The sequence below is a fragment of the Elephantulus edwardii genome, unplaced genomic scaffold (genome assembly GCF_000299155.1).
Source record: "Elephantulus edwardii isolate Elephantulus edwardi_28Jun2011 unplaced genomic scaffold, EleEdw1.0 scaffold00094, whole genome shotgun sequence".
In the NCBI taxonomy this organism is placed as follows: Eukaryota; Metazoa; Chordata; class Mammalia; order Macroscelidea; family Macroscelididae; genus Elephantulus; species Elephantulus edwardii.
In genome coordinates, this window is record NW_006399844.1 from 12,300,515 (window position 1) to 12,322,254 (window position 21,740).

General features: G+C 54.9%; 1 protein-coding gene across 2 annotated transcripts in view; it reads left to right on the forward strand.

Moving 5' to 3' along the window:
• Nucleotides 1-15,603, forward strand: part of SGSM2 (small G protein signaling modulator 2) — a 31,678-nt gene extending 16,075 nt beyond the window's left edge. Inside the window, exons 7-24 of one of the 2 annotated variants that reach the window (XM_006891033.1) lie at nt 251-385; nt 892-1,016; nt 1,380-1,447; nt 1,665-1,825; nt 1,970-2,096; nt 3,640-3,774; nt 7,595-7,748; nt 8,899-8,963; nt 9,050-9,195; nt 9,628-9,756; nt 9,912-10,094; nt 12,620-12,997; nt 13,258-13,382; nt 13,860-13,942; nt 14,064-14,173; nt 14,572-14,668; nt 15,159-15,326; nt 15,515-15,603. In XM_006891033.1, the coding sequence (XP_006891095.1) occupies nt 251-385; nt 892-1,016; nt 1,380-1,447; nt 1,665-1,825; nt 1,970-2,096; nt 3,640-3,774; nt 7,595-7,748; nt 8,899-8,963; nt 9,050-9,195; nt 9,628-9,756; nt 9,912-10,094; nt 12,620-12,997; nt 13,258-13,382; nt 13,860-13,942; nt 14,064-14,173; nt 14,572-14,668; nt 15,159-15,326; nt 15,515-15,603 (2,478 nt within the window). The remainder of the gene's footprint in view (nt 1-250; nt 386-891; nt 1,017-1,379; nt 1,448-1,664; nt 1,826-1,969; nt 2,097-3,639; nt 3,775-7,594; nt 7,749-8,898; nt 8,964-9,049; nt 9,196-9,627; nt 9,757-9,911; nt 10,095-12,619; nt 12,998-13,257; nt 13,383-13,859; nt 13,943-14,063; nt 14,174-14,571; nt 14,669-15,158; nt 15,327-15,514) is intronic. The other variant, XM_006891034.1, reaches the window with a different exon arrangement.
• Nucleotides 15,604-21,740: the final 6,137 nt, after the last annotated feature.

Consider the following 21,740-nt stretch of genomic DNA (forward strand, 5'->3'; position numbering starts at 1 on the left):
TTCCTCCTACCAGGCCCACAGGTCTGCAGGGAGGGAAGCAAGGCCTTGGTGCTTCTCATGGTCACAGGATGGCTCACCAGACAGCCTTCTCCCTCCACTGGCACATGGTAGAAACACAAGGCTGGTTTATGAGTGGAGGGCAGGAACACCCAAAGGGGCAGCGAGAGAGGGTTGGCATGGACATCCGAGGGCTCTCAACCCCTGAGACTGATTCCCTGAGGCTGGGGGCTGAGCCTGCCTTTCTGTGCAGATCCGGAAGCGGCACTCAAGTGGCAGCGCGTCAGAGGACAGGCTCGCTGCTTGTGCCCGTGAGTACGTGGAGTCCCTGCACCAGAACGCCCGGACTCAGCTGCTCTACGGCAAGAACAATGTGCTGGTGCAGCCGGTAGGAAAGCCTCACACCTCACTGCCCTCTCCACCCCTCATGACCCAGTTCCCGAGTCTCAGAACTAGGACTCTCCACCTGTGTTCATTCTGATTCCAGGAGGCTAGAGCCAGAAAAAAAAAGAGAACAGGTCCCACCCCCACCTCACTGGTTTATTAGAGTCATGCCAGCCTTGGCCAGGTGGGAGCTGGGCATGGCATCTGTGCTTTCAAACTGAGAGCAAGGCCAACCATGGGTGGGAGTGACTGCCAGCAGGCATAGTGGACACCTGGCTTGAGTGTTGCTGGCCCAGGACACATCTGGCATCCAGGAGGCTAAGAGGACAGAGCCAAGAGACCAGGCCAGCCAGGGGAGGGAGATGCCCAGATTTGGCATGGGGTTTTTTTTCTCCCTAGGCTCCTGTCCAGCCCCAGTCCAGCACTTTCTGATGGGCCTCCCTTGCCCCCTCCTGAGCCTCAGCCACAGGTCCCTCACCATCTCACCTTCTGGTGCGTCTCTCTCCATAGAAAGAGGACATGGAAGCGGTCCCAGGCTACCTCTCCCTGCACCAATCTGCAGAGAACCTCACTCTGAAGTGGACCCCCAACCAGCTCATGAATGGAACTCTGGGGGACTCCGAGCTAGAAAAGAGGTGGGGGCTTTAGGAATGAATCATCCCCACGCGGGGGATGGAGAGAGCTAGCCTGCTCCAGGAGGCAGGCCTGCCTGCTATCCAGGTGCCAAGGTTTGCAGGGGGAGGCCACCTGGAGAGATTCCCAAACTCTCTAAGGTTGAGACAGGCCAGGGCATGAAGGGGTTTGCCTGAGCCAAGCCCTAGACAGCTAAGACTGCCAGGCTCTGTGCCAGGAGGGCAGCCTGGGCCCAGAGAGATGGGCTGGCTGGAGTCACTGCTTAATTGCACTCATCCTGTCCTGGGGGTCGTTTTAGGGGTTGGTGGGACTAGGACAGGAGGACGGTTCTGGCACACCGTGACACCAGACGGGTTTCCTTCCAGCGTTTACTGGGACTACGCCCTGGTTGTACCCTTCAGTCAGATTGTCTGCATCCACTGTCACCAGCAGAGTAAGTCCTTTTGCTTCTGGGTGCAGGAGGGTGGGAGAGGAAAGGCACCTTTTCTCCCAGCTGTGCACTATGTCTGGGGTGCATGGGACTTCTCCAGCCCCTGCCATCCCTTCTAAATACACCTCCTGGCCACACCTCGGCATGCCTGGCATTGTCACATCCAGCCAGGAGAGCCTGGCCGCCTGGCCCAGTCTCCTCATCTATATTTACCCCGCAGAGAGTGGTGGCACACTTGTGCTGGTGAGTCAGGATGGCATCCAGAGGCCGCCCCTGCACTTCCCTCAGGGGGGACACCTCTTATCCTTTCTGTCCTGTCTGGAAAATGGGCTCCTGCCTCGTGGACAGCTGGAGCCCCCACTCTGGACCCAGCAAGGGAAGGTACCACAGAGCTTGGGAAGCTGGGGAGTGAGGGCTATGTGGGGTGGGTTGTCTGTCCCTCTTCATCTTTGGAGCAGCTATGGGTGGGACTTGGTCAGACTGCCCTGGACCAGCTGACCACCTGCTGTACCCCTCCCTCCACAGGGGAAGGTGTTCCCCAGGCTACGGAAGCGCAGCAGCATGCGGTCGGTGGATGTGGAAGAGATGGGCATGGGACGGGCCACGGATTGTGTGTTCCGGATCATTTATCCTGGCCACAGGCATGAGCACAGTGAGTGTCCCAAACCTGACATAGCAAAGGATGGAAAGTGCAGTGCACCCAGGAAAGGCTGTACGCAGGGTCGGTGGGAGTGGAGGATCATGGGCCATGCTTTTATCTGCAGGCAGCCCTTTATCTAGCTGTATCTCACTCCCTACACTCCCCCACATCTTTACCTTAAGACTGAGACTTCAGAGTATAATGTTCTCTTAGTCATCCTTTCATGTTCAGTCTTGGGAAGTGGGGATATGGAGAGACTAGAATATAAAAGGTACAGAGCTCTCCATTCCTCTGGACTGCCACCTGGTCACCATGGGAGGCCTGGATGCGTGATGTGGGAGAGAGCTAGAGTCTGAGCTTGACACGAACCAGCTAGACCAGAGGAGCTTCAGCTGCAGTGGAGAGCCGTCCCTGGAGACCAGAGACTTAGAACAGCCCAGTGGCCTTTAAGAGTTTAGGGGCCCAGAGTCAGCTTGGCTCTCATGGATGCTAGGATCCTTTGTTCATTACTGGCCCTGTCCTCCCCTGCATACTCTCCAGAACCAAAGGCGACATATCTGTAGGTATCTGCCAACGCCAACATTCCCTTCCTACCCAGGGTGTTTCTGCTACTCACGAAGCAGATTTACCTTCTTGCAGATGAAGTAAAGGAGTTTGCCAGCCAAGTGCATTTATTGCCAGCCAGACCACCTACCCGCCCAGCTGCCTAAACTTTCTAACTTGCACTGACTCAGAGGGAAGTCAGTATAATCCCTAAGTTGTCTTTACTAGATGACAGGTAACCCAGGTCATGTACCTACCCTCAGGAGAAGCAGGCTTAGAGGACACAAGATGTTGAGACCCCACCCACCCACCCGCCCAGATGTGCCTGACAAGGAGACATATCTTCTGCCAGAATATGTTTGCAAACCTGGCATTTAAAACTAGGGCTGTTTCTCAGCTTTGCTTATTCAGTTTCCACTTCCTCCCTTCAAAGCCTTGACATTTCCCAGTTCCGTTCATGTCCCTTCTCAAGGACCATGCCCTCAGAGGGTGAGCCAGGGCCCCCGGGAAACCAGATGAGTCCTTCAAGATCCTTGTGAGCAACTTGAGGAGAACAACTCAGAAAAAAGGAAGGGCTTATGGGAGAAAAAAAGGAATTGAGGGTGATCCTCAGATGTGGTTCAAACTCAACCTGAGAGATGGTGGAAAATAAACATGATTGCCTCCCAGCGGTTGAGCACAGCCTTGACCAAGGCTGCTGAGTCCTGAGCTGCTGGCCTATCCCAGGTGGTCCTGTCTTTCCCTGCCCTGGTTCCCCTCCTCAGTTCTCTCCTCTCCTCGTCACGGAGGAGCTTCCTCAAGCGTGGAACTCTTGGCGTTTCCCATCCTCTCATTTCCCCTCACATTCCCGAATAAGCTACCAACTGAACTCTCAGGTTCTCCCCTTCATGTCCTGCAAGATCCAAGTGACCTGGTTCTCCATTCCACCAGCCTGGAGGAGGGAGTCTGGTCCCTCCTGCCCAGGGACAAGGGTCCTCATGCCTCTGCCTCTCTCGCTATTCTCTTTGAGCAGTCACTATTAACTACCACCACCTAGCGGCCAGCCGCGCGGCCTCGGTGGACGATGATGAGGAAGAGGAGGATAAACTGCACGCGATGCTCTCAATGATCTGCTCGCGGAACCTCACAGCTCCCAATCCGATGAAAGGTTTTTATTCTCCCCCTCTTCCTGCCCCCCAACTCACCCCCTACCCTACCCCCCTGGGCCCACCTGCCACACACCGCAGGGGCTCGAACGGCAGTGTTGGCATTACGGGACTCGGGTCCACCCTGGTTCCTTTACATCTGGAGGCAGGTCAGATGCGAGAAGAAGGCATGGTAGAAGAGCAGGTGCCCCTGGGCACCCAATCCAGTCTGTCAGGAGAGGTTTTCACACCTGGGAGGGAAGAGGGCCCACTGGCAGAAAGGTCTGTGATTTCCAGGTTGCCTGTTGGGACCCTCACAGGTTCCCTTCTCCTGAGGGTGACTTCTCCCCAGGGTCTTGTCGCTGCTGGCCGCAGGCCCAATGCAGTACCTTCTCATTCCCTCTGGGAAGCCCAGCCTGGTGCTCCGGACCCCTGAGTTCAGCTCTCCTATGTAGGACTAGGGGCTGGATAGGTCACGAGTGCAGTCTTGTGGGTCAGGTGAAAGGTTGGGGACACTATGGGGAGAACCTCAGGCTCCATCTTCCCATCAAGCATGGCTGAAATGTAGAAATAGCAACAACATTCAGGAAGGGGCCACAAGCCATCACAGCAGGAGTTCTTGTCCCAGAAATATCCCTGCTTAACTCTGAATTTGAGCACACTTTCCACCACCCCAAAACTCTGTAGCAGATGCTGTGCAGGTAGTGGGGTTCCCTCTCCATGATTACAGGACCCTCTTCACTGTGAACGGGACAACGCCGGTCCCATGGTGCCCACACCATTCCTGTCATCACAGAGTGGAATGGTGGGGTCTCATACCCTTTTGAGAGAGTCATCAGCCAGAAAGGCGAGCTCCAGAGGAGGTTAAGAAGGGCAGAGTTCAGTAGTCGAGGGAGCTTCCCCAGTTCAGGCTCCACTTCCCCTTCCCACACATTCTCATGCCACAACGTGAATTGCTCCTTCCCCTTGTTGGTCCCTGCAAAAGGCGTCCAAAGATAAGTAACACTCTCAGTATGCTTCCACAAAGTTCTGCCAAAGAGCTCAAATCCTTAGCCCGGCCCGGTTTGTGCCATAGAACACGCTCAGCACAGCTCTCCAGCTGCCCTCACTGTCCCCCCACATCTGCCAAGGGCCTTCCCTCCCTCTCATCTCTTTTCATAAGAATCTGTGGGCCCAGATGGGACAAGGAATCTCACTTCCCATTCACTTCCTGCACAACCCCACCCCCTGGCTTTTTGCAAACTGGGCTTGAGGGTTGGCACAGTTTACAGGTTAACTGACTTTGAGCCAGGTGGGAATGCTGAGCTCTGAGGGGAGAGCCGAGGAGCCCCTTCCCACCCCACAGACAGCCGCCTCCCAGGAACATGGAAGTCAGGCCAGGCGTGTCCCTTAGAGCTCTTGACTTGGCAGAGTTGGTGATAGAAACCCTGTATTCCTAACCAGTCTAGGGGCTGGGGTTCCTTTAGGGTCAAGGAAACCTCCAGTCCCTCAGGGTCCAGAAGCTTCAGGGTTGTCTCTTGGGGAACATGGAGCTTCAGGGTTGTCTCTTGGGGAACATGGAGGCCCAGCCCAATATGCAGCCGCAGTTCTTGGGGAAAGGGGAGGAGATAGATAGAGGGGCAGAACCAGAGTTTGGCTGCGAGGTGGGAGGGAAGCTTCCCCAATGCACTCAGTCCTTAATGACAACACTGTGGAGTCCGTTCTGCTAGCCATTGCTTTTCCAGCCTGCGACATGCTTGACTTGTGCATGTGACTCAAGTGGCGGGTGTCCAGACTCCACCTCCCCTCTTTCCTGCTGCCTCCCCCCAGTCCCCCTACTGAGCAGAGATGCTATTCACTCTAATTCTGCTCCAGGTCAGACACCTTTCACTCGGAGTCTTAGGGGCTGTGGGGTTCAACTGTCCTGGTTGTTTGCTTTAAACTTTCCTCCTGCTCAAAGGAGAGAGTCAGAGTCCAAGCTGACCCAGCAGACTCCCCGGTCCAGACTGCTGCCCCTTGCCCAGTCACCCCAGCGCTCACACTGGGTTCAGTCAGAGACACAGTGTAATGCTGGCTTTTTCAGCTCCTTCCTGGAGAATTAAGGTGAAGAGCATTGCCCCAGGAGTCTCGCCCCAGTCGGGCCCTGCTTTCTGGGCATGAGCTTGTTTCCCTCACCCTCTGCCCCATCACGTTCCCTGCCTGTCCGCCTGCTGCCTGCTGCCCACTGCCCACTGGCTGGGCCTGCTCCCACCCTGGCCTCCCTCCACCTCTCTCCTGCCTGCTGTGGGCATGAGTTGGGCTCTTGCCCCCCTGCCTGTTCCCGTCCCCACTCTCCTCCCCTCAGTCTCAGGCATGGCCTTGCAACCCCCAATTCCTAGAGCCACAGTCCTTCCTCACCAAGTATGTTCCCTTAATTTGCCTCCGGGTGGAGCTGAAGGGCCAGACAGCTACCAAAAACCCCAGCCTCTAGTCTGGGAGAGTCCTGGGGTCAAGGCAGGGCAGCCTGGGGGGCCTGGAGGGGGCTCAGTTCAGCTCTCCCAAGGCACACGCAGAGTCTGGCTGCACACACCAAACAGGCTGAGGTTTGCTCACAGGGCTGGCTGAACCAGGCCCGCGCTGGCTGGCAGAGGAAAGCCGTGCTGGAGGAGGTCTCCACACACACAATTCTTTCCCGGTTCTTATTTACTCTTTACCTCTTTCGCCCTTCCTCCTGGCACCATCTCCTAGGCCTTTCCCTCCCTGTCTTCACTTAGCATGTTGGTGACATTCATCCTCCAGGGCCCCCACTGAGCAGTCTCTGTCCCACTCCCTGGAAGCTCCCCAGCAGGTTGAGTTCTGATTCCAACCAGCTGGGCCGGCTGTGAAGGCTTCACCCGAAGGGAGTGTGGGTGTGTTGGAAGATCTGTCTCAGCTGAGGCTGCACCTGGCATAGCTCGACTGTGACTGGCACTCAGATGACCGGGCTGTGTCCCCAGCCCCCCTACCCTACCTCCCCCTCCAGTGTCCCGAAAGTCCTGAGAATTTGACCTCCTTCCAGATCACTTGTGCATTTCCAGGAGCCCACCAGGCTGAGTGCAGTTAGGCTGAGCCAAGATGGAGAGAAGCGAGGGAGCCACATGGTCTGGCAGCAGGGTCCTGACTGGGCAGGCTTGGCATCTGAGCCCCATGGGCCAAGACAGGCTGCTCTGAGGCCCTTCGGGGGCTTTAACTGGTGATGCCTCTTTGGCACTGGAGGGTTTAGAATTGGTAACATTCCCAGTACCTTCCTACTCATCTTGGCATTATCCAAAGAGGACTAAACCAGATGTTTGAAGGCCAAGCTAGTTGGCAGCATTTTAAGATGCTTGGGCTTTTGTTGTTCCTTCCCTTCCTCTCAAAAAACAAAGTGTTTATTCCATTGCCAGTACTTGTTGTGGACCATAAAGCGGGAGCCAACTGGTAGCTGATGCCCCAGCAAGGTTTCAGAGGCAATCAATTGCACAGGAGGAGAGTACCCATCTTTCTCCTGGCAGAGTTAGCTTGTGGATTTGAACTGCACATCTTTGGGTTAGCAGCATAATTCCATACTACTAAGCCACCAGAGGTTAGACAGGTAGAAAAATACCACCATACACGACCCAGTCAACGTGTTTTCTTACAAACCGAATGACACCTGCTGGCCCTCTTCAGGCTTAGTGGAAGCTGGGAAGAGGCAGAGCCCCTCCACCATTTCCATCTTGGGCTCTGGACCAGGGAGGCACCACCCTGTAGTTTCCCATCTCTGCTGACTTCATGCTGCAGCTTTGGGTACAGAGTGGGTGTGCTGCCGGGTGATGGGGGAGGAGGCCCTCCAGGCTCTGACCCTGGCACCTTTCCTGCCCTCAGATGCTGGTGACATGATCGAGATGCAGGGCTTCGGGCCCAGCCTGCCAGCCTGGCACCTAGAGCCACTGTGTGGCCAGGGTTCCTCCTGCCTGTCCTGCTCCTCCAGCAGCTCCCCGTATGCCACCCCCAGCCACTGCAGCTGCGTCCCCGACCGGTGAGTGGACAGGGCCCAGAACCCTGCCTCCCTGGTGCCATGTCTCTACTCATGTGGGCCTCTCCTGAAGGCCTGTGTCACCTGTCAAACAGTGTGGCCTCTGGGATTAGACACACCTAGGTTCCACTTTCACTTCTGATAATGACTAATCACGTGACTGTGGCAAGGTACTGACTTTATTGAATCTCTACATTTATGACCCTCAATCTCTTCATTTGTAAAATGGAGATAACCTGCTTCCAAAGTCCTTTTGAGAACAAAATGAGGACTTACGTGAATACCCAGATTTTCCCTGCGGTAGGAAGTGCTCAGCACTGGGGAACTCTACTTCCCAATACGGACTCAGAGCCTGCTGTCAGGCCACTCGTCCGAAGATGCTGAGCAGCCGTCAGGGCACCTGCCACAAGGTTGCAGCAGCGCGCACCCGGTCTTGGTGCCTTTATGGAGTGCTTTCTTTTACATGTTACTTCAGTTCTTGTATGTTTTCCTGATGACCTTCAGGAAGTTCTGTTTTCTCATGTGGAATCCAAAATTTTCTAAGATGAAGTTAGCTGGCCAGTCACCTGGGTGGGCACAGGCCCAGATGCTGATCCAAGCCCTGCACGTTTTTCTGTCTCCTGAGCCTTTCTTTATCCATTGACCTCCCTGAAGCCTTGTCACTCACTGTGTGTTTTGCCCTTTGACCTCAGGGCTCTGAGAGGGTGGGAATGGCATGGAGTCTGCTGGGCAGGCTGTACTCAAAGAAGTTTGTAAGTGGCGAGAACTCCAGGATGCTTCCTTTGGTCACCCTGGACACCATTTCCCAAGAAGCCCCTGAGCTCCCACCTTCTGTGCCTGAGCCATCCTCCTGTCCCCCAGGTCTTAATATGTGCCTGTGAAGCCAGAGGCTCAGGGCAGGGGAGGGCGAGGGAGCAGGGATCTGAGTTGCTGGCCATGCTCTGTGTGAGGAAGACAGAGATGAGACCCATCTTCTGCTAAGTTAATGGTGCACAAACCCCTGTGTGATGTGGGTTCTGTCCAAGGTGGCAGGTAGGGAGGAGCTCGATGACGTGCTGCCGTCTGGGGCTCCTGCTCCCACCTGAGCGCCCTGCCTGTCCGCAAGCTGGCATGTCCTTCAGCAGCCAGGTCCTGAGCCAGCTTGTGTCCACAGGCTGCCCCTCAGGCTACTGTGTGAGAGCATGAAGAGGCAGATTGTGTCCCGGGCCTTCTACGGCTGTGAGTATGGGGTGAGAGGACAGCCAGAGCTGGGGGACTGGTGAGGGGAGGCACGGCGACCATGGCTTCCTGGATCTCTACTACAGGGCTGGCGTACTGCCGTCACCTGTCCACGGTCCGGACCCACCTGTCAGCGCTGGTGCACCACAACATCATCCCACCTGATCGGCCCCCAGGGGCTTCTGGGGGCCTCACCAAGGATGTATGGAGCAAATACCAGAAGGATAAAAAGGTGCACCTTGTGGTGGTGGGGCCAGGGCCAGGGCCAGGTGGAAGGGCTGGGGTAGGCAGTGGTGAGTACAGAGAGACTACAGGAATAGCAGCTCGCACTGGCTGTGTACTGGGGGTAAACTGAGAGAGCAGAGGGTTAACTGGTCAGGACCTGTGTCCACGGGGTGACGCAGGCCCTGGATCTGTTTGAGAGGTGCTGGGCTGGAAAGTGTGCTTCTCAATGCTGCTCTGTGCTCTTAGGAAAATCTGCATCTTTCTGGGCTCAGTTTCCTGCCCTTTAGGGAAGGAGAGATGACATAGATGTCATCCCACTCTCATCTGGGGCACACAGCTGGACATGTCTCAGCCTTGGCAGAGTGGGTGGGGCACCCTCCCCAGGCCTGGATCTCCACGGCAGTCAGGGGTTGTAACATTTGCTTCCTGGGTCCCTTAGAACTACAAGGAGCTGGAGCTGCTGCGGCAGGTATACTATGGAGGAGTGGAACATGAAATCCGCAAGGACGTCTGGCCCTTCCTGCTTGGCCACTACAAGTTTGGCATGAGCAAAAAAGAGATGGAACAGGTAGGGAAGCCGGTTCGCATGAGAGTGTGTGAGGAGGAAACCAGAGGAATCCCCTCACACCCAGAGAGAAACGTGAGAGAGGAAGATGTGAACAGAGTGTTCCCATCACCTCCAGCTGCCCAGCCCCCTGTGGTCACGGTATGATCTGAATGCAGGTGGACACAGTGGTGGCGGCCAGGTACCAGCGCGTGCTGGCGGAGTGGAAAGCCTGTGAGGTGGTGGTGAGGCAGCGGGAGCGGGAGGCCCACCCCACCACACTGGCCAAGTTCTCCTCAGGCAGCAGCATCGACAGCCACGTGCAGCGCCTCATCCACCGGGACTCCACCATCAGCAATGACGTGAGGAGCCCATGGGTGGGGTGGGGGCAGCATGTGACTCAGAGTGCCAAGTGCTCACAGTGGCTCGGCATGTCCCCCTCTCATTAACTGAAAAGTGCAGTGACTGTAGCACCGAGTGTGGGCATGTGTTGAGAAGGACACGTTACACAGACATTGATGATAATTGTATGTGTTTATAGGTTTAGGTTGTTTCTATAAATTAGCAGGAAAATAAGGACTTGTAGAGGTTTAGAGAAGTCTTTTCACCTCTACAGAAACCTCAAGGCAAGAAGCAGTCCCACTCTTAGATGCTCCATCTACAAGACAGGCATCTCTGGACAAGTTTTTTCTCTGAGCCTCAGTTTCCCTTTCAGCTCAAGTGTCCTCAGATTCTAGAGACGTCACCTAGAACTGTTGACCAGAAAACAAGGGAGCTCCCAGCAAAGTCCCATTGTGGGCTACTCTCAAAGGCGCTCTCCCCACAGTGCTGCTTTTAGGATCATATGAACTTCTGGGATTGGCTGTGCGAGGCCACTTCGGACCTGGGTAGTTCTTCCTGGTATCACCCCTCCTTTAGGCTCTGCAGCAATTTCTGAACTATGACTGGTTGGACCAAGCTGCAGTGATAAGAAATCTTTTAAAATTGTGTTTTAAGTGAAAGTTTGCCGAGAAAATTGGTTTTCCACTCAACAATTTATATACATTATGTTTTGTTTATTTTATTTATTATTTTGTGTGTGTGTGTGTGTGTGTGGGTGTATGCACTGTCAAATCGGATCTGACTGGGACAGGAGGAGATTGCCCCTCCTTCTCCAGCAGAGAGTCTGGTGGATTCGAACCACGCACCTCTGGGATTGCAGTGCAGCTTCTTGCCACTAGGCCACCAGAGCTCCCTCATGTACATTATGTTTTGTGACATTAATTACAATCCCTGCACTGAGACAGCACTGTCCCTTTACCTCCCTGCATTTCCATTTGTCCTTCTCTCTCTTCCTGTCCTCTGGGCTTTCTATCCCTGGCCAAATGCTGCCCTCTTGATCTTGTTTAGTTGATTGTTCTAAGAAATTTCATTTTTAAGGACTTTCTTTTATATGTTGTTAACATCAATAAATCCTTGCTAATCTTTATAGAAAATACAAGTTGAAGCAAGACTCAAATATAACCTCCAGGGCACACTCTCCCTCTCTGTGTGCCTTTTATCAACCCTCTATTCATGCTCAGCCTCTTGCACTGTCTTTCTGACATTGCATCCTGTAAAAACTTGAGTCTGCTCAGATGCCCCAGCTGCCCAGCTCAAGGACAACAGAATTTCTCCTCACCGCACCAAGCTCTCCGGTGCCTCAGAGCTGCGATTTTACCTCTGACTAACCCAGCACTTCAGACTTTTTATTCAAAGTGCAAACTGCTTCTGGCATCCTTTTCCTTACATGTTGTTGTTGTTTGGTGCTGTTGAGTCGTAGACGACTCATAGCGACCCTATGAATGAACAGCCTGAGCACTGTTCGTACATAGACTTCCTTACATAGTCCAAGTAAAAAAAAGTTGGTGTATGCCATCAAGTTAGAACTGACTCACAGCTGACCTTCCAGCCGGTTTTCAGAGGTAGTACATTGCGTGGGAGGAGACGCCCCATCTTCCTCTGGCAAGAGCAGCTAATGGATGTGAATCCTATGCCTTAGGATTGGTAGTGCAGCTTCTTACCACTGGGCCACCAGAGGTCCCTACTAGAATAAAAGGAGAGGAGAGAGCAGCCTGCAAACCTCTCTAGTGATCTGTGATTGCCCATGTGGTAGAGTATTTCCAATGAGAAAAACAGGCTTCTCTTTACTTCCTCTTTTCAGCTTGTCTGAAACAGATGCCAATAATTAGGTACTTGTTCCAGGAGTTCCCTGCTTTGTTCTGCTGAGCATTCAGTATTGCATATAAGGAATAAACTTCTTCTTTTTTTTATAAAACCACCAGCTGCCCCTTCCCCTACATGCCCCATTAGCTGCATCCCAAACTGAAACCAAAGCCGTGGCTGTGGAGTTGATTCTGATTTACGGCAGCCCTCGAGAGCAGAGTCGAACTGTTCCACTGGGTATCCCAGGCTGTAAACCTTTACAGAGCGGACCACCTCCTCTGTCTCTTGTGGATTTGAACTACGTGGCATTTCAGTTAGCCCAGTGTTTAATCACTGAACCAGTAGTGTTCTTATAGCCACACCGGGATATCAATGATGAAATGTTGCCAGGCTGAGGCAATATGGGACTTGAGGAGTTGGTAGACTAAGACTTAACTCAGACTGGCCACCAAGTTAAGTGTCCAGTCCTGCAATTCCCCCTGTATGCCCCTTGCAATTGTCCTCGTACTCCAGGAAGACGCTTGAGGAGAGGAGGACCTCAGATAGGGTCAAAACTAGTACCTTCATGTTTGCCCAGAGCCCGAGTTCAGAGGGGAGTGTGTGGGGTGGAGAGAACAGCACCATTCTGATCCTCGGAGGAGGCAGGAAGCTGGAGAAGGCACTGGAGTGCAGGTGTGAGCCCCCCACCTGTGTCACCCACCAGGTGTTTATTTCTGTGGATGAACTGGAGCCCCCAGGACCCCAGGGCCATGAAGGTTCGGTGCCCAAGACCGAGCAGGAGCCGGGAGCAGGGACCCCTGGTACTGCCATGGTGGAGCAGCAGTCAGTGGAGTTTGACTCGCCGGATTCAGGACTGCCATCCTCACGCAACTACTCCGTGGCCTCGGGCATCCAGTCCAGCATTGACGAGGGGCAGAGTGTGGGCTTTGAAGAGGATGATGGCAGCAGGGAGGAAGGCTCTGACCGGCCAGTCCCCATGGCTTTCTCCGAGCCCCAGGATTCCAGCCAGAAGGCCTTGCAGCCCTGCGAGCTGGTGGAGGCGGGGGAGGAGCTGGCAGCCGTGTGCGCTGCTGCCTACACTGTACGTGGACGGTCTAGGTGCTGTTCTCAGCTGGCCTGAAGGCCTCCCTGGAAATCCCAGGCTCAGGGGCAAGGGCTTCGGGGGGAAAGGGGGGGGCTATACTGACGGAGCAGGAAGGGGAGCTGAAGCCCTCTCAGCATCCCCAGAGGACTCCATTCTTTGAGTCTCTTCCCAGCATTCCTTTATTTGGGCCTCGTCCCCTGCCCCCAGCTTTGAAGGGGCTGGACTGTCCCACCTCTGAGAGTCCTCTGCTCTTCCAGATAGAATTACTAGACACCGTGGCCTTAAACCTGCACCGCATAGACAAGGATGTGCAGAGATGCGACCGCAACTATTGGTACTTCACACCACCCAACCTTGAGCGGCTGAGAGACATCATGTGCAGGTGCCCCCGTGGGGCGGGGCTGGGCAGGTGTGGGGAGAGGCAGGCCTGTCCCACACCCCTGCTGCCACTTCTGTGTAATATGTTAGAGCCCCCACCCCACCACTGCAAGGCGTCTGTGCCTGTATTTGTCCCTCTGTCTAAACCACTTTGTCCTTCCTGTTACCCCCACACCTGCTCCCCTTCTTCAGGAAACCATGTCCCTCACTTGGGGGTTACCCTACCCCAGCAAGCCCATTATGTTGGCCTTCTGATCACCTCTCTCTCCAAGTCCCTGAGGCCTGGAGGAGGCGATGTGGGTTGTACACAATGTCCTCTCACTGTAAGGACCAGAGGAAGTATGTCAGGGCTGTGGAAAGGCTGGTTTCTGGGGAGCAGGCTGCTCTAGGGCTTCCCCCCTACACTCCCCCTCAGCCTATCCCAAAGGGCCTAGGGGAGAGAGGAGGCTGGGGCTGTCCCATAACTCTGCTGGCATTTCAGCTACGTGTGGGAGCACCTGGACGTGGGCTATGTGCAGGGCATGTGCGACCTGCTGGCGCCTCTCCTGGTCATCCTCGACAATGGTGAGGGATGGGTTAGGGGGGCCTTGGCCCAACCCCCAGAGCAGGGTGCCCACCATGGGAAGAAGTCCGCCCTGAGGGGCCAGTGTCTCTCCCTGCTGACGTGACTCCTGTCTCCATTCAGACCAGCTGGCCTACAGCTGCTTCAGCCATCTCATGAAGAGGATGAGCCAGAATTTCCCCAACGGGGGTGCCATGGACAGCCACTTTGCCAACATGCGCACCCTCATCCAGGTGAGGTTGCCAGCTGCTGGGGGTGTGTCAGCCAGCGCTATGGGGTTTGTTCTTCATCCACAAGGATACCCTTTACGTAGGTGCATATCTGTTAAAGCACACGCGCATGTGTGCACACGTTTGTGAGAAATATGTGCATGTGAACATTCATGCCGATGAGAGTTCTAGTGATGGCTGGGGAGATGAAGACATCAGATGCCCAGAGAAATGGACCAGGCAGCAGAGTGTGGCCCCACCCAGGGCACTGGAGGGGGAGAGAACGCAGGCACCAGGCAGTCAGGCCCAGGATACAGAGAGGTTACCAGCCGGGCTCTGGGGTCTAGCTCTTCCTGTGTGGAGGTGAAGGGCTGTGGGGAGAGGTGGCACCCCTGCAGCCCTTCCCTTCTGCCTCCACACAGATCCTGGACTCAGAGCTGTTTGAACTGATGCATCAGAATGGAGACTACACCCACTTCTACTTCTGCTACCGATGGTTCCTGCTAGATTTTAAGAGAGGTAAGAGGTGGGCTGGATTGTGGGGTCGGGCAGTGGAGTCTTCCTTCTCTGAAGGCACTTGCTGATTCTCAACCAGAACCACATTTTAGAATCACCTAGAGAGTTCCCCAACCCCTGACTTACTAACCTGAGCATCAGTTTTCAAAAGCTTTCCTGGTGATTCTAAAGTACAGTCAGGCTTGAGAAGTACTGCCCGAAGGCAGTGTTTCTCAGGACTTTGTCCACACAGAACCTCACCTGAACACCAGGGTATGTGGCCCTGACAAGCCGAGCTGCTCCAGTGAGGTGGGGAGCACGTGGTCTGCTGAGTGTCAGCAGGAGGGGAGGGGGGCTTGGGCCAGGGTGGGGAAACCCACTCGAATCTGGCTGTGTGCAATGGGGGCGAACCATGTGCATCAAGGCGAGAACCTAGGCCTTGGCCCCTGGAGTCCTGTGGAGGACTGTGGGTGGCCAGGCTCAGACTTGACCCTAGCCCCTTGGCTGTCCCCAGAGCTGCTGTATGAGGATGTGTTTGCCGTGTGGGAGGTGATATGGGCTGCCCGACACATCTCCTCCGAGCACTTTGTCCCGTTCATCGCCCTGGCCTTGGTGGAGGCCTACCGTGAAATCATCCGCGACAACAACATGGACTTCACTGACATCATCAAGTTCTTCAATGGTACAGGCTGCTTCCTGCCACGTTTTAGCACTCCTAGTCTGGAGCTGGGGGGTTCGGAGGACTTCTTAAGGGGCGCAGGCCCCTTCCTTGTAGCAGGGTGTCAGGACTGCAGCAGGTGGGGACAGGCCAGAGTGGTCAGCCTGCTGTCGTCCCCCCAGGCCTCTTACAGTCCTTTGTGTTTCCCTCAGAACGTGCTGAACGGCATGATGCTCAGGAGATCCTGCGGATTGCCAGGGACCTCGTCTACAAGGTGCAGATGCTCATAGACAACAAATGAGGGCTGCAGACCCATGGACCCCAGGAGGGAAAGGGGCAGGAGCATCCTGGCCAAGACGGCCCAACCCCCAGCTGACCCTGCCTGCCCGACCGTGTTCCTAACAAAGTGATGGTGAACCTGGGACCCGTGTCTGGGCAGCGCTGGTTCTGCTGGGCAAGCTGGGACCAGAATGCACTCAGATCAGGGCTGGGATAGGGAGGGCTTGGCCTCAGGGAGCTGCTGTCTTGGGGGACACCTGGGACAACGTCCACTGCCCTTGCAGCCATAGCCTGGACCATCCTGTTGACTCTACTTAGTCATCTGGGCTCCTATGGAGTTAGCAAGGGCTGCGTATGCACAGGGCCTCCTAGCTAGGGAGCAGGGGCTCTGTGCCATACTCCCACGGCCACCCTAGTGTGGGCCCAGCATGGCACACATCAGCCCAATGGGTGGCTTAGAACCACTGCCCCTACTTTTCCTGGGCACAGGATACCTGGGCTGGATTCTAGGCCCAGCCCTGCAGCCCTAGGTGGGTGCAGCCACCTCAGCAGCACTGCCACTGCCTTTGGCCACTGGGGGTGACCCCATGCACTCTGCCACCTGTACAGTGCACCTATGTGCATCTGTACTTCTGCCACTCTGCCTGTGCTGTATGCATTAGCTGCATCCCTGGAAACTGAAGTGACACTTTGCCACCTGGGTGATCTGGAAGGTGGTGGGAGCAGGAGGGCAGGATGGTTCCGTAGGGAAGTGAGCCTGACAGTCTCCTCTCAGGGACAGGCCCATCACCTCGCCCAGGCATCTGTGTGTCCCTGGGGCTGAGGAAAGCAGGGGCGCCTGGGTCTCTCTGCTTGTCCCTGGTGGGAAGCAGGGCTGGTTCTGCCTTTGGCTCGCTTCTCAGACCTCTGCAAGGCCCAGGGACCCTTACCAGAAACCCCCTTAGAGGAGCCTTACTCCTGGGGTGCTAGGAAGGGTCCAGCCTCTGACCCCAGGCCTAGGCATGCTGCTTGCTATGTTACTCTGTCCCCTTCCACCCCAACACAAAGGCTGGGCCTTACCCTGAGGCCCCGAGGCCCCGAGGCCCCGAATGCCAGGGGCTGTGGCCAGCCCAGCCGTCACCTGCACCTGAGAATGGAAAAGGCCCAGCAGCCCTTTTGCATCCAGCACAGCCCTCCCAGCCTCCAGGCCCCCTGTCCTGGGCACTGCACGGCCTTTTTGGGGGTCAGCCCACCCCATTGCCCATCTGTCATCCTGACTCCTTGGCCTCCCCCAAATATGAGTGGCCACTGTGTGCCTGCCTTAGTGACTCTGGTTTTGTGAGGAGCAGAGTATGTATGTTTTTTGGCTCAGAAACTATACTCTTCAGTGTAACAGACAAATAAAAACAGCATTTGGCAAATGTTGTGAGGCTCTGGGGGCTGCATGGGAGCTGTAACGGACAGCGTGTAACGGACAGCGTGTAACTGTGTGCCGGGAATCCTGTGAGCCTGAGTCAGAGGCAAGGGCCACCCCCAAAAGGCAAGGATGGGGGAAAGAGAAGTGACGTTTCCCTCGGACTGATGTAGCAAGCAGAGCCCAATGTGTGACCTCACTCCAAATCATGGGCCTTCCTCAGACTAGCCAGTGGTCTCTCTAGTCTCTGGGTGAACCAAAATGTGGGCCTCCCCTGTAGCCTTCCCCCTCGTCTGCCCATCTTACCTGAGCTGTGAGCTTCAGGCTTGACCAGGACTCTCCAGCCAGTGGTGGGACATCCCCCACCCTCCTCATCCTCTGCCCTTCAGATGCCACCCGCTAAACTCTACTGTTGAGGTGTCTCCTCAGGTTGGGGGTGCAGAGTACTAGAGTCAGAAGGGGTCAAGCCTTGCTGGACCAGAGAGGATTTAGGCCAAGGTGTGGGAAGGGTCTGACTGGTAGCCCACAGCTGCCCACTGACCAGTTGACAGGGAGCTCTGGAGCCAGGCGACAACTCCTACAAGGGAATTTGCTCCTCATCAGCTGACTGTTGCCTGGTGCTACCAATTCCCTGCCAGTTTTTCCACTTGAGAGACTGAGGCAAGGCCTGGATGAACTAGCCTGTGGTGACCCAGTTTGTTCACACATCCCCTGATCCCCCAGGAGGGTTGTTTCGTGCAGGACCTTTGAATTAACTAGACCTGGAGGACCAGAGAGAATCCCACGGGCTAATGAGTCCACTAGAGGAAGGGAGCAGTCGGATGTGGGTAGGAAGAGATAGCAAAAGGCTGTAAATTCCACCTCAGGTTAACGCATGGCCTTAGAAAGTAAATTTTCCTCTTCCACAGAGCCAGGATGTGCCTCATTGAGACACCTTAGGTTGTAGAGCAGAACTGCTCCATGGGGCTTTCTTGACTATAACCTTTCCAGAGGACAAACCAGTCCCTGGAGGCGGACATTATGCTTGGTCAAGTGATGAGGAGGAAGATCCTTGAGATGAGTTGATGCAGTGGCTGTAGTGAGAGGCTCAAACCCAGCAGCGATTCTTTCTGTTGCATGGCGGTTACTACCGCAACAGCATCTCACCACAGCCTTTATGGAAGCCGATTGGCAGGCCTTTCTTCCTGGCTTACTAGATGTATTCAGACCAGGAAGTTAGTGAAGCAAGCCATCTGTGCCGTCCAAGGGCCTTTTCACGGGGCAGGAGCTGGAAAGTGGAAACACCTGAATTTACACTTGGGCCTTTGCTGTTGTCACCTTACCAGGGAGGCCTCTTTTACAGGTTCCAGTTGAGCAGAGGGAACTGTTCTTCGTATGTAGGGAAGCGAAGCTTGTCTACTCTTCAATGATACTAGGTTATGACAGCCACAGCCAGGTCTAGATGAAGATGCCAATTCACCAGCACCTGGTTATGAGTCATGAGGATATGCAAGTCCTTCCCTTGAAAAGGGCTAGAGTGAGTGAGTCCTGGTAGTGCAATAATTAAGTGTTCATCTACTGACCGTAAATTGTCGTTTCAAACCCACCCAATCATCCTGCAGGAGAAAGACCTGACCATCTACTTCCATAAAGATCACAGCCAAGAAAATAGCACCCCTCAGTATTTCTTTGTCATATGGGCTTCACCTTGTATCTATCTAACAGCAAAGTGGGGCCGCTCGCGGGTAGTGATCGGCAGTTTCCTGGAGCGGCCGGCAGAGGGCGCAAGCATCTCACAAGTGAAAGGGGCAGCAGTGCTGGGGGACAATGGCCAGAGCGGCTGAGTTTCACACACAAAAAAAGCCAAAGCAGTGAGAAGCTGTATCTCCCTCAGGGGACAGGACCCCAAGGCTTTCCTGCCTGCTGCTCCCTTTCTCTAGAGTAAAGCCTTCCCTAGACTCACCCCAGGAAGAGGAGTTGGTCAGCTCCTAGGTCCCGAGCTGCAGCTGAGTCAGGGAGGTGCTGTGAGGGACTCACAAAGGTGAGGCCAACTTAAACCAGTCTGGCTGACATGCTGCCTGATCTCACTTCCCTTACCGCTCCTCAGCCAGCCTGCTGGCCTCCGGGGCTGTGGGAGAAGAGAGAGTAGGGGCAAGGGTTTTCCAGACTCAGCTGACTGCATGCCACTGACCTGCCTCTTCCAGCTTCCTTGTTCCTTCCCCTAAAAGGAGTTTCATAATGATCAACACAGGAGCACAACCTGCTCGGGAAGTCTCTTGTCCTCTGCTCAAACCCTGAGGAAAACCCCCGTCTATTTCCCACTGGAGCTTTCTTCCCTTCAGGGCCTCCTCACTGCACCCACCACAGGCCCCCAGCTGGAGGTGGTCAACCCTCCTGGGAAGAACTGTCCTGACTCCAAGTCCCAGGGAACCACACACTCCTTGTTTGCTAAAATTGGGCTAGTTCTTGGCATATTTATTACTTCACTGTGCTGTTAAGAGATGACATAAAATGTTTATAAAAGGCTTGAGGAAGAATAAAGTGTTGCACAACAATCATAAAGACAAGTAGAATGTTGGGATCCTTCTTGAAATTGACCTGCATAAGTTATTAAAGGCCATCTCCTACCACTCAACTTTCCCTTAAGACCTCACCTCCTCCCCTGGTAACAAATGACCCAGAAGGTGCAGGCTGGTAACTCCTATCTCAGGTTTCAGTGCAGGTTTATTTCATTTTATATTTTATTCCAGGCAAGTGCTTATTACATGGATAGTATTCATGTCTCAATACCTAAAGTCTTGGAGCATGAACAGCCACTAGAGTACAGTTCAATAGTAAAAATACATTATGTACAAAATTAGGGTTTTTGTAGGTTTCCCCCCCCCACGCAGCAGATGTATCCAAACACATAAAAATCTCTACAGTCTGGGGTCACTACAGTTTATAGTTTCAGGAAACGGAGACACAGTGATTGAGTCCTCACTGTAAACAAGGGCCACCTCTTTGAAGAGGGGAGGGTGAGACCTTGGGACGGGGAAAGAGGCAGCAGCTCCTGGAGGGAACAGGAGTATGAGATCCCCCCTAGCTACCCTCCAGGCATTCCCTGCCCTTCTTTGGCCCCCCCAAGGAAACAGCCTCCCCCTGTCCCAGAGGTAAAGACCCCCAGCCAGTGAGTCACTCTGAACATCAAAAAGTAAAACACGCATGAGAGGTAAGATGTGTCTGTGCGTCCCCAGGCTGGGAGGGCGTTGCGCGAGGGAGGGAAGGGGCAGGCGGTCCCACAGAGCGGAGGACAGATGTGGTCCCGAAGGATGGGGAGTGGGGAGGAAGGGCTGGGCAGTGGTGGCCCTCTTGGGCACATGGTGTCACAGCGTTCACAAACAACAAAAACAGCAACAACACCCATCTTCACCAATCTGGACATAGTCATTCGGCACTAGATTAAGAGGCCCCACAACGGGGGGGGGGGGGGGGCCTGGAAGGGGATGAGGGTAGGGTGGGGGCGGATGAGGTATCTGTGCAGGCCCGAGGGGCTGGCACAACAGTTCAGTTCTGGAACGGGCCTGGGGTGCAGGGAGTTGTGGGGGTTCGCCAGTGCTTCTGTTCCCTGGGCGGCAGTCCTGCCTCATCTCTTGCTTTTCTTATGGTCACCACACCGGAGAACTGTCCCCCAGCTCCCCCAAGAACCTAAGTGTCAGGTGTGTGAAGGTAGCTGCAGCTACAGGAAGGCAGCGAGCTGGTGCGGTGGGATTACTGCCCTGGGCTGGCCGTGGGGCCTTGGCCTCCTTCTGCCAGAGGCCTCAATGGCCAACAGCGGGTAAGCCATCCCTTGCCCAAGCAAACCAATGAAAAAGAACCGCACTAGTCCCCTGGGAGGTCTCCAGGACCGGGAACTTAGGTATCTATGGAGTAATTTCAAGGGAGAACTTATCCCATATTCTACTGGCCACAGTGGTGCCTTCAGGACCACCACTCACTCGCTCCCCTCCGGTCCTGCCCCTCACCTTGCCAAGGCAAGGCAGCCCACTCACGGACGCTAACTTCCAACTCACACCGAAATGTCCATGGGGGAGCTGAGTGTGCATGTGTGACTGAGTGTGTCTGACACAAGGCCACTTGTAATAAATACCCACATAAAAAAGCCAAAGCAGAGATGAGAAGCGGCACTGCCACACACAGGCCCCTACTCCTGCTGCACTTGGCCACCTCTGGAGGAGGCAAGGTCCACTGTCCCTTCACCAGGAGGATACACAAACAGCCCACCAGAGATGGGGCATTAGGGAGAAAGGAGGGGTGAAGACAGGTTGGAAGGGGAGCCCTGGCAGCAGTTAAAAGCCACAGCTCAGGTGTTCCCTTCCCTACTGGCCTCCAGGGCCCACAGGGGAAGGGGTTCAGGGCTTTGGCAGAACCTCTGTACTTTACTGTCAGATGCCTTGACAGTGGGGCAGCAAGGCTCCCAGGACTAAGACCAAAAGCTGACTCAAGTCTTTTAGGTTGCAGAGGCACCAAAATACCCAGGCCCACCATCCTTTGGGGAGGGAGTATAAGGCTGAGCAAAGGCCGGGGAAGAAGGGGGAGTGAGTCAGCACCCCTTCTCTTCTTACTCTCAGTGACAGGTGCCGGAAGCTTGGCTACGGCGTGGGGCTTGGTTTATCAGTGACCACCACTTTGGACCGGTGGCTGTGCTGGGTCACAGCCCCAGGCTGGGTGGAATGCCCAGACCAAAAACTTCTGGGAGGCCTGACACGTGCGCTCAGACAGGGCCTCAAAATCCAGGCTTCTGGGTT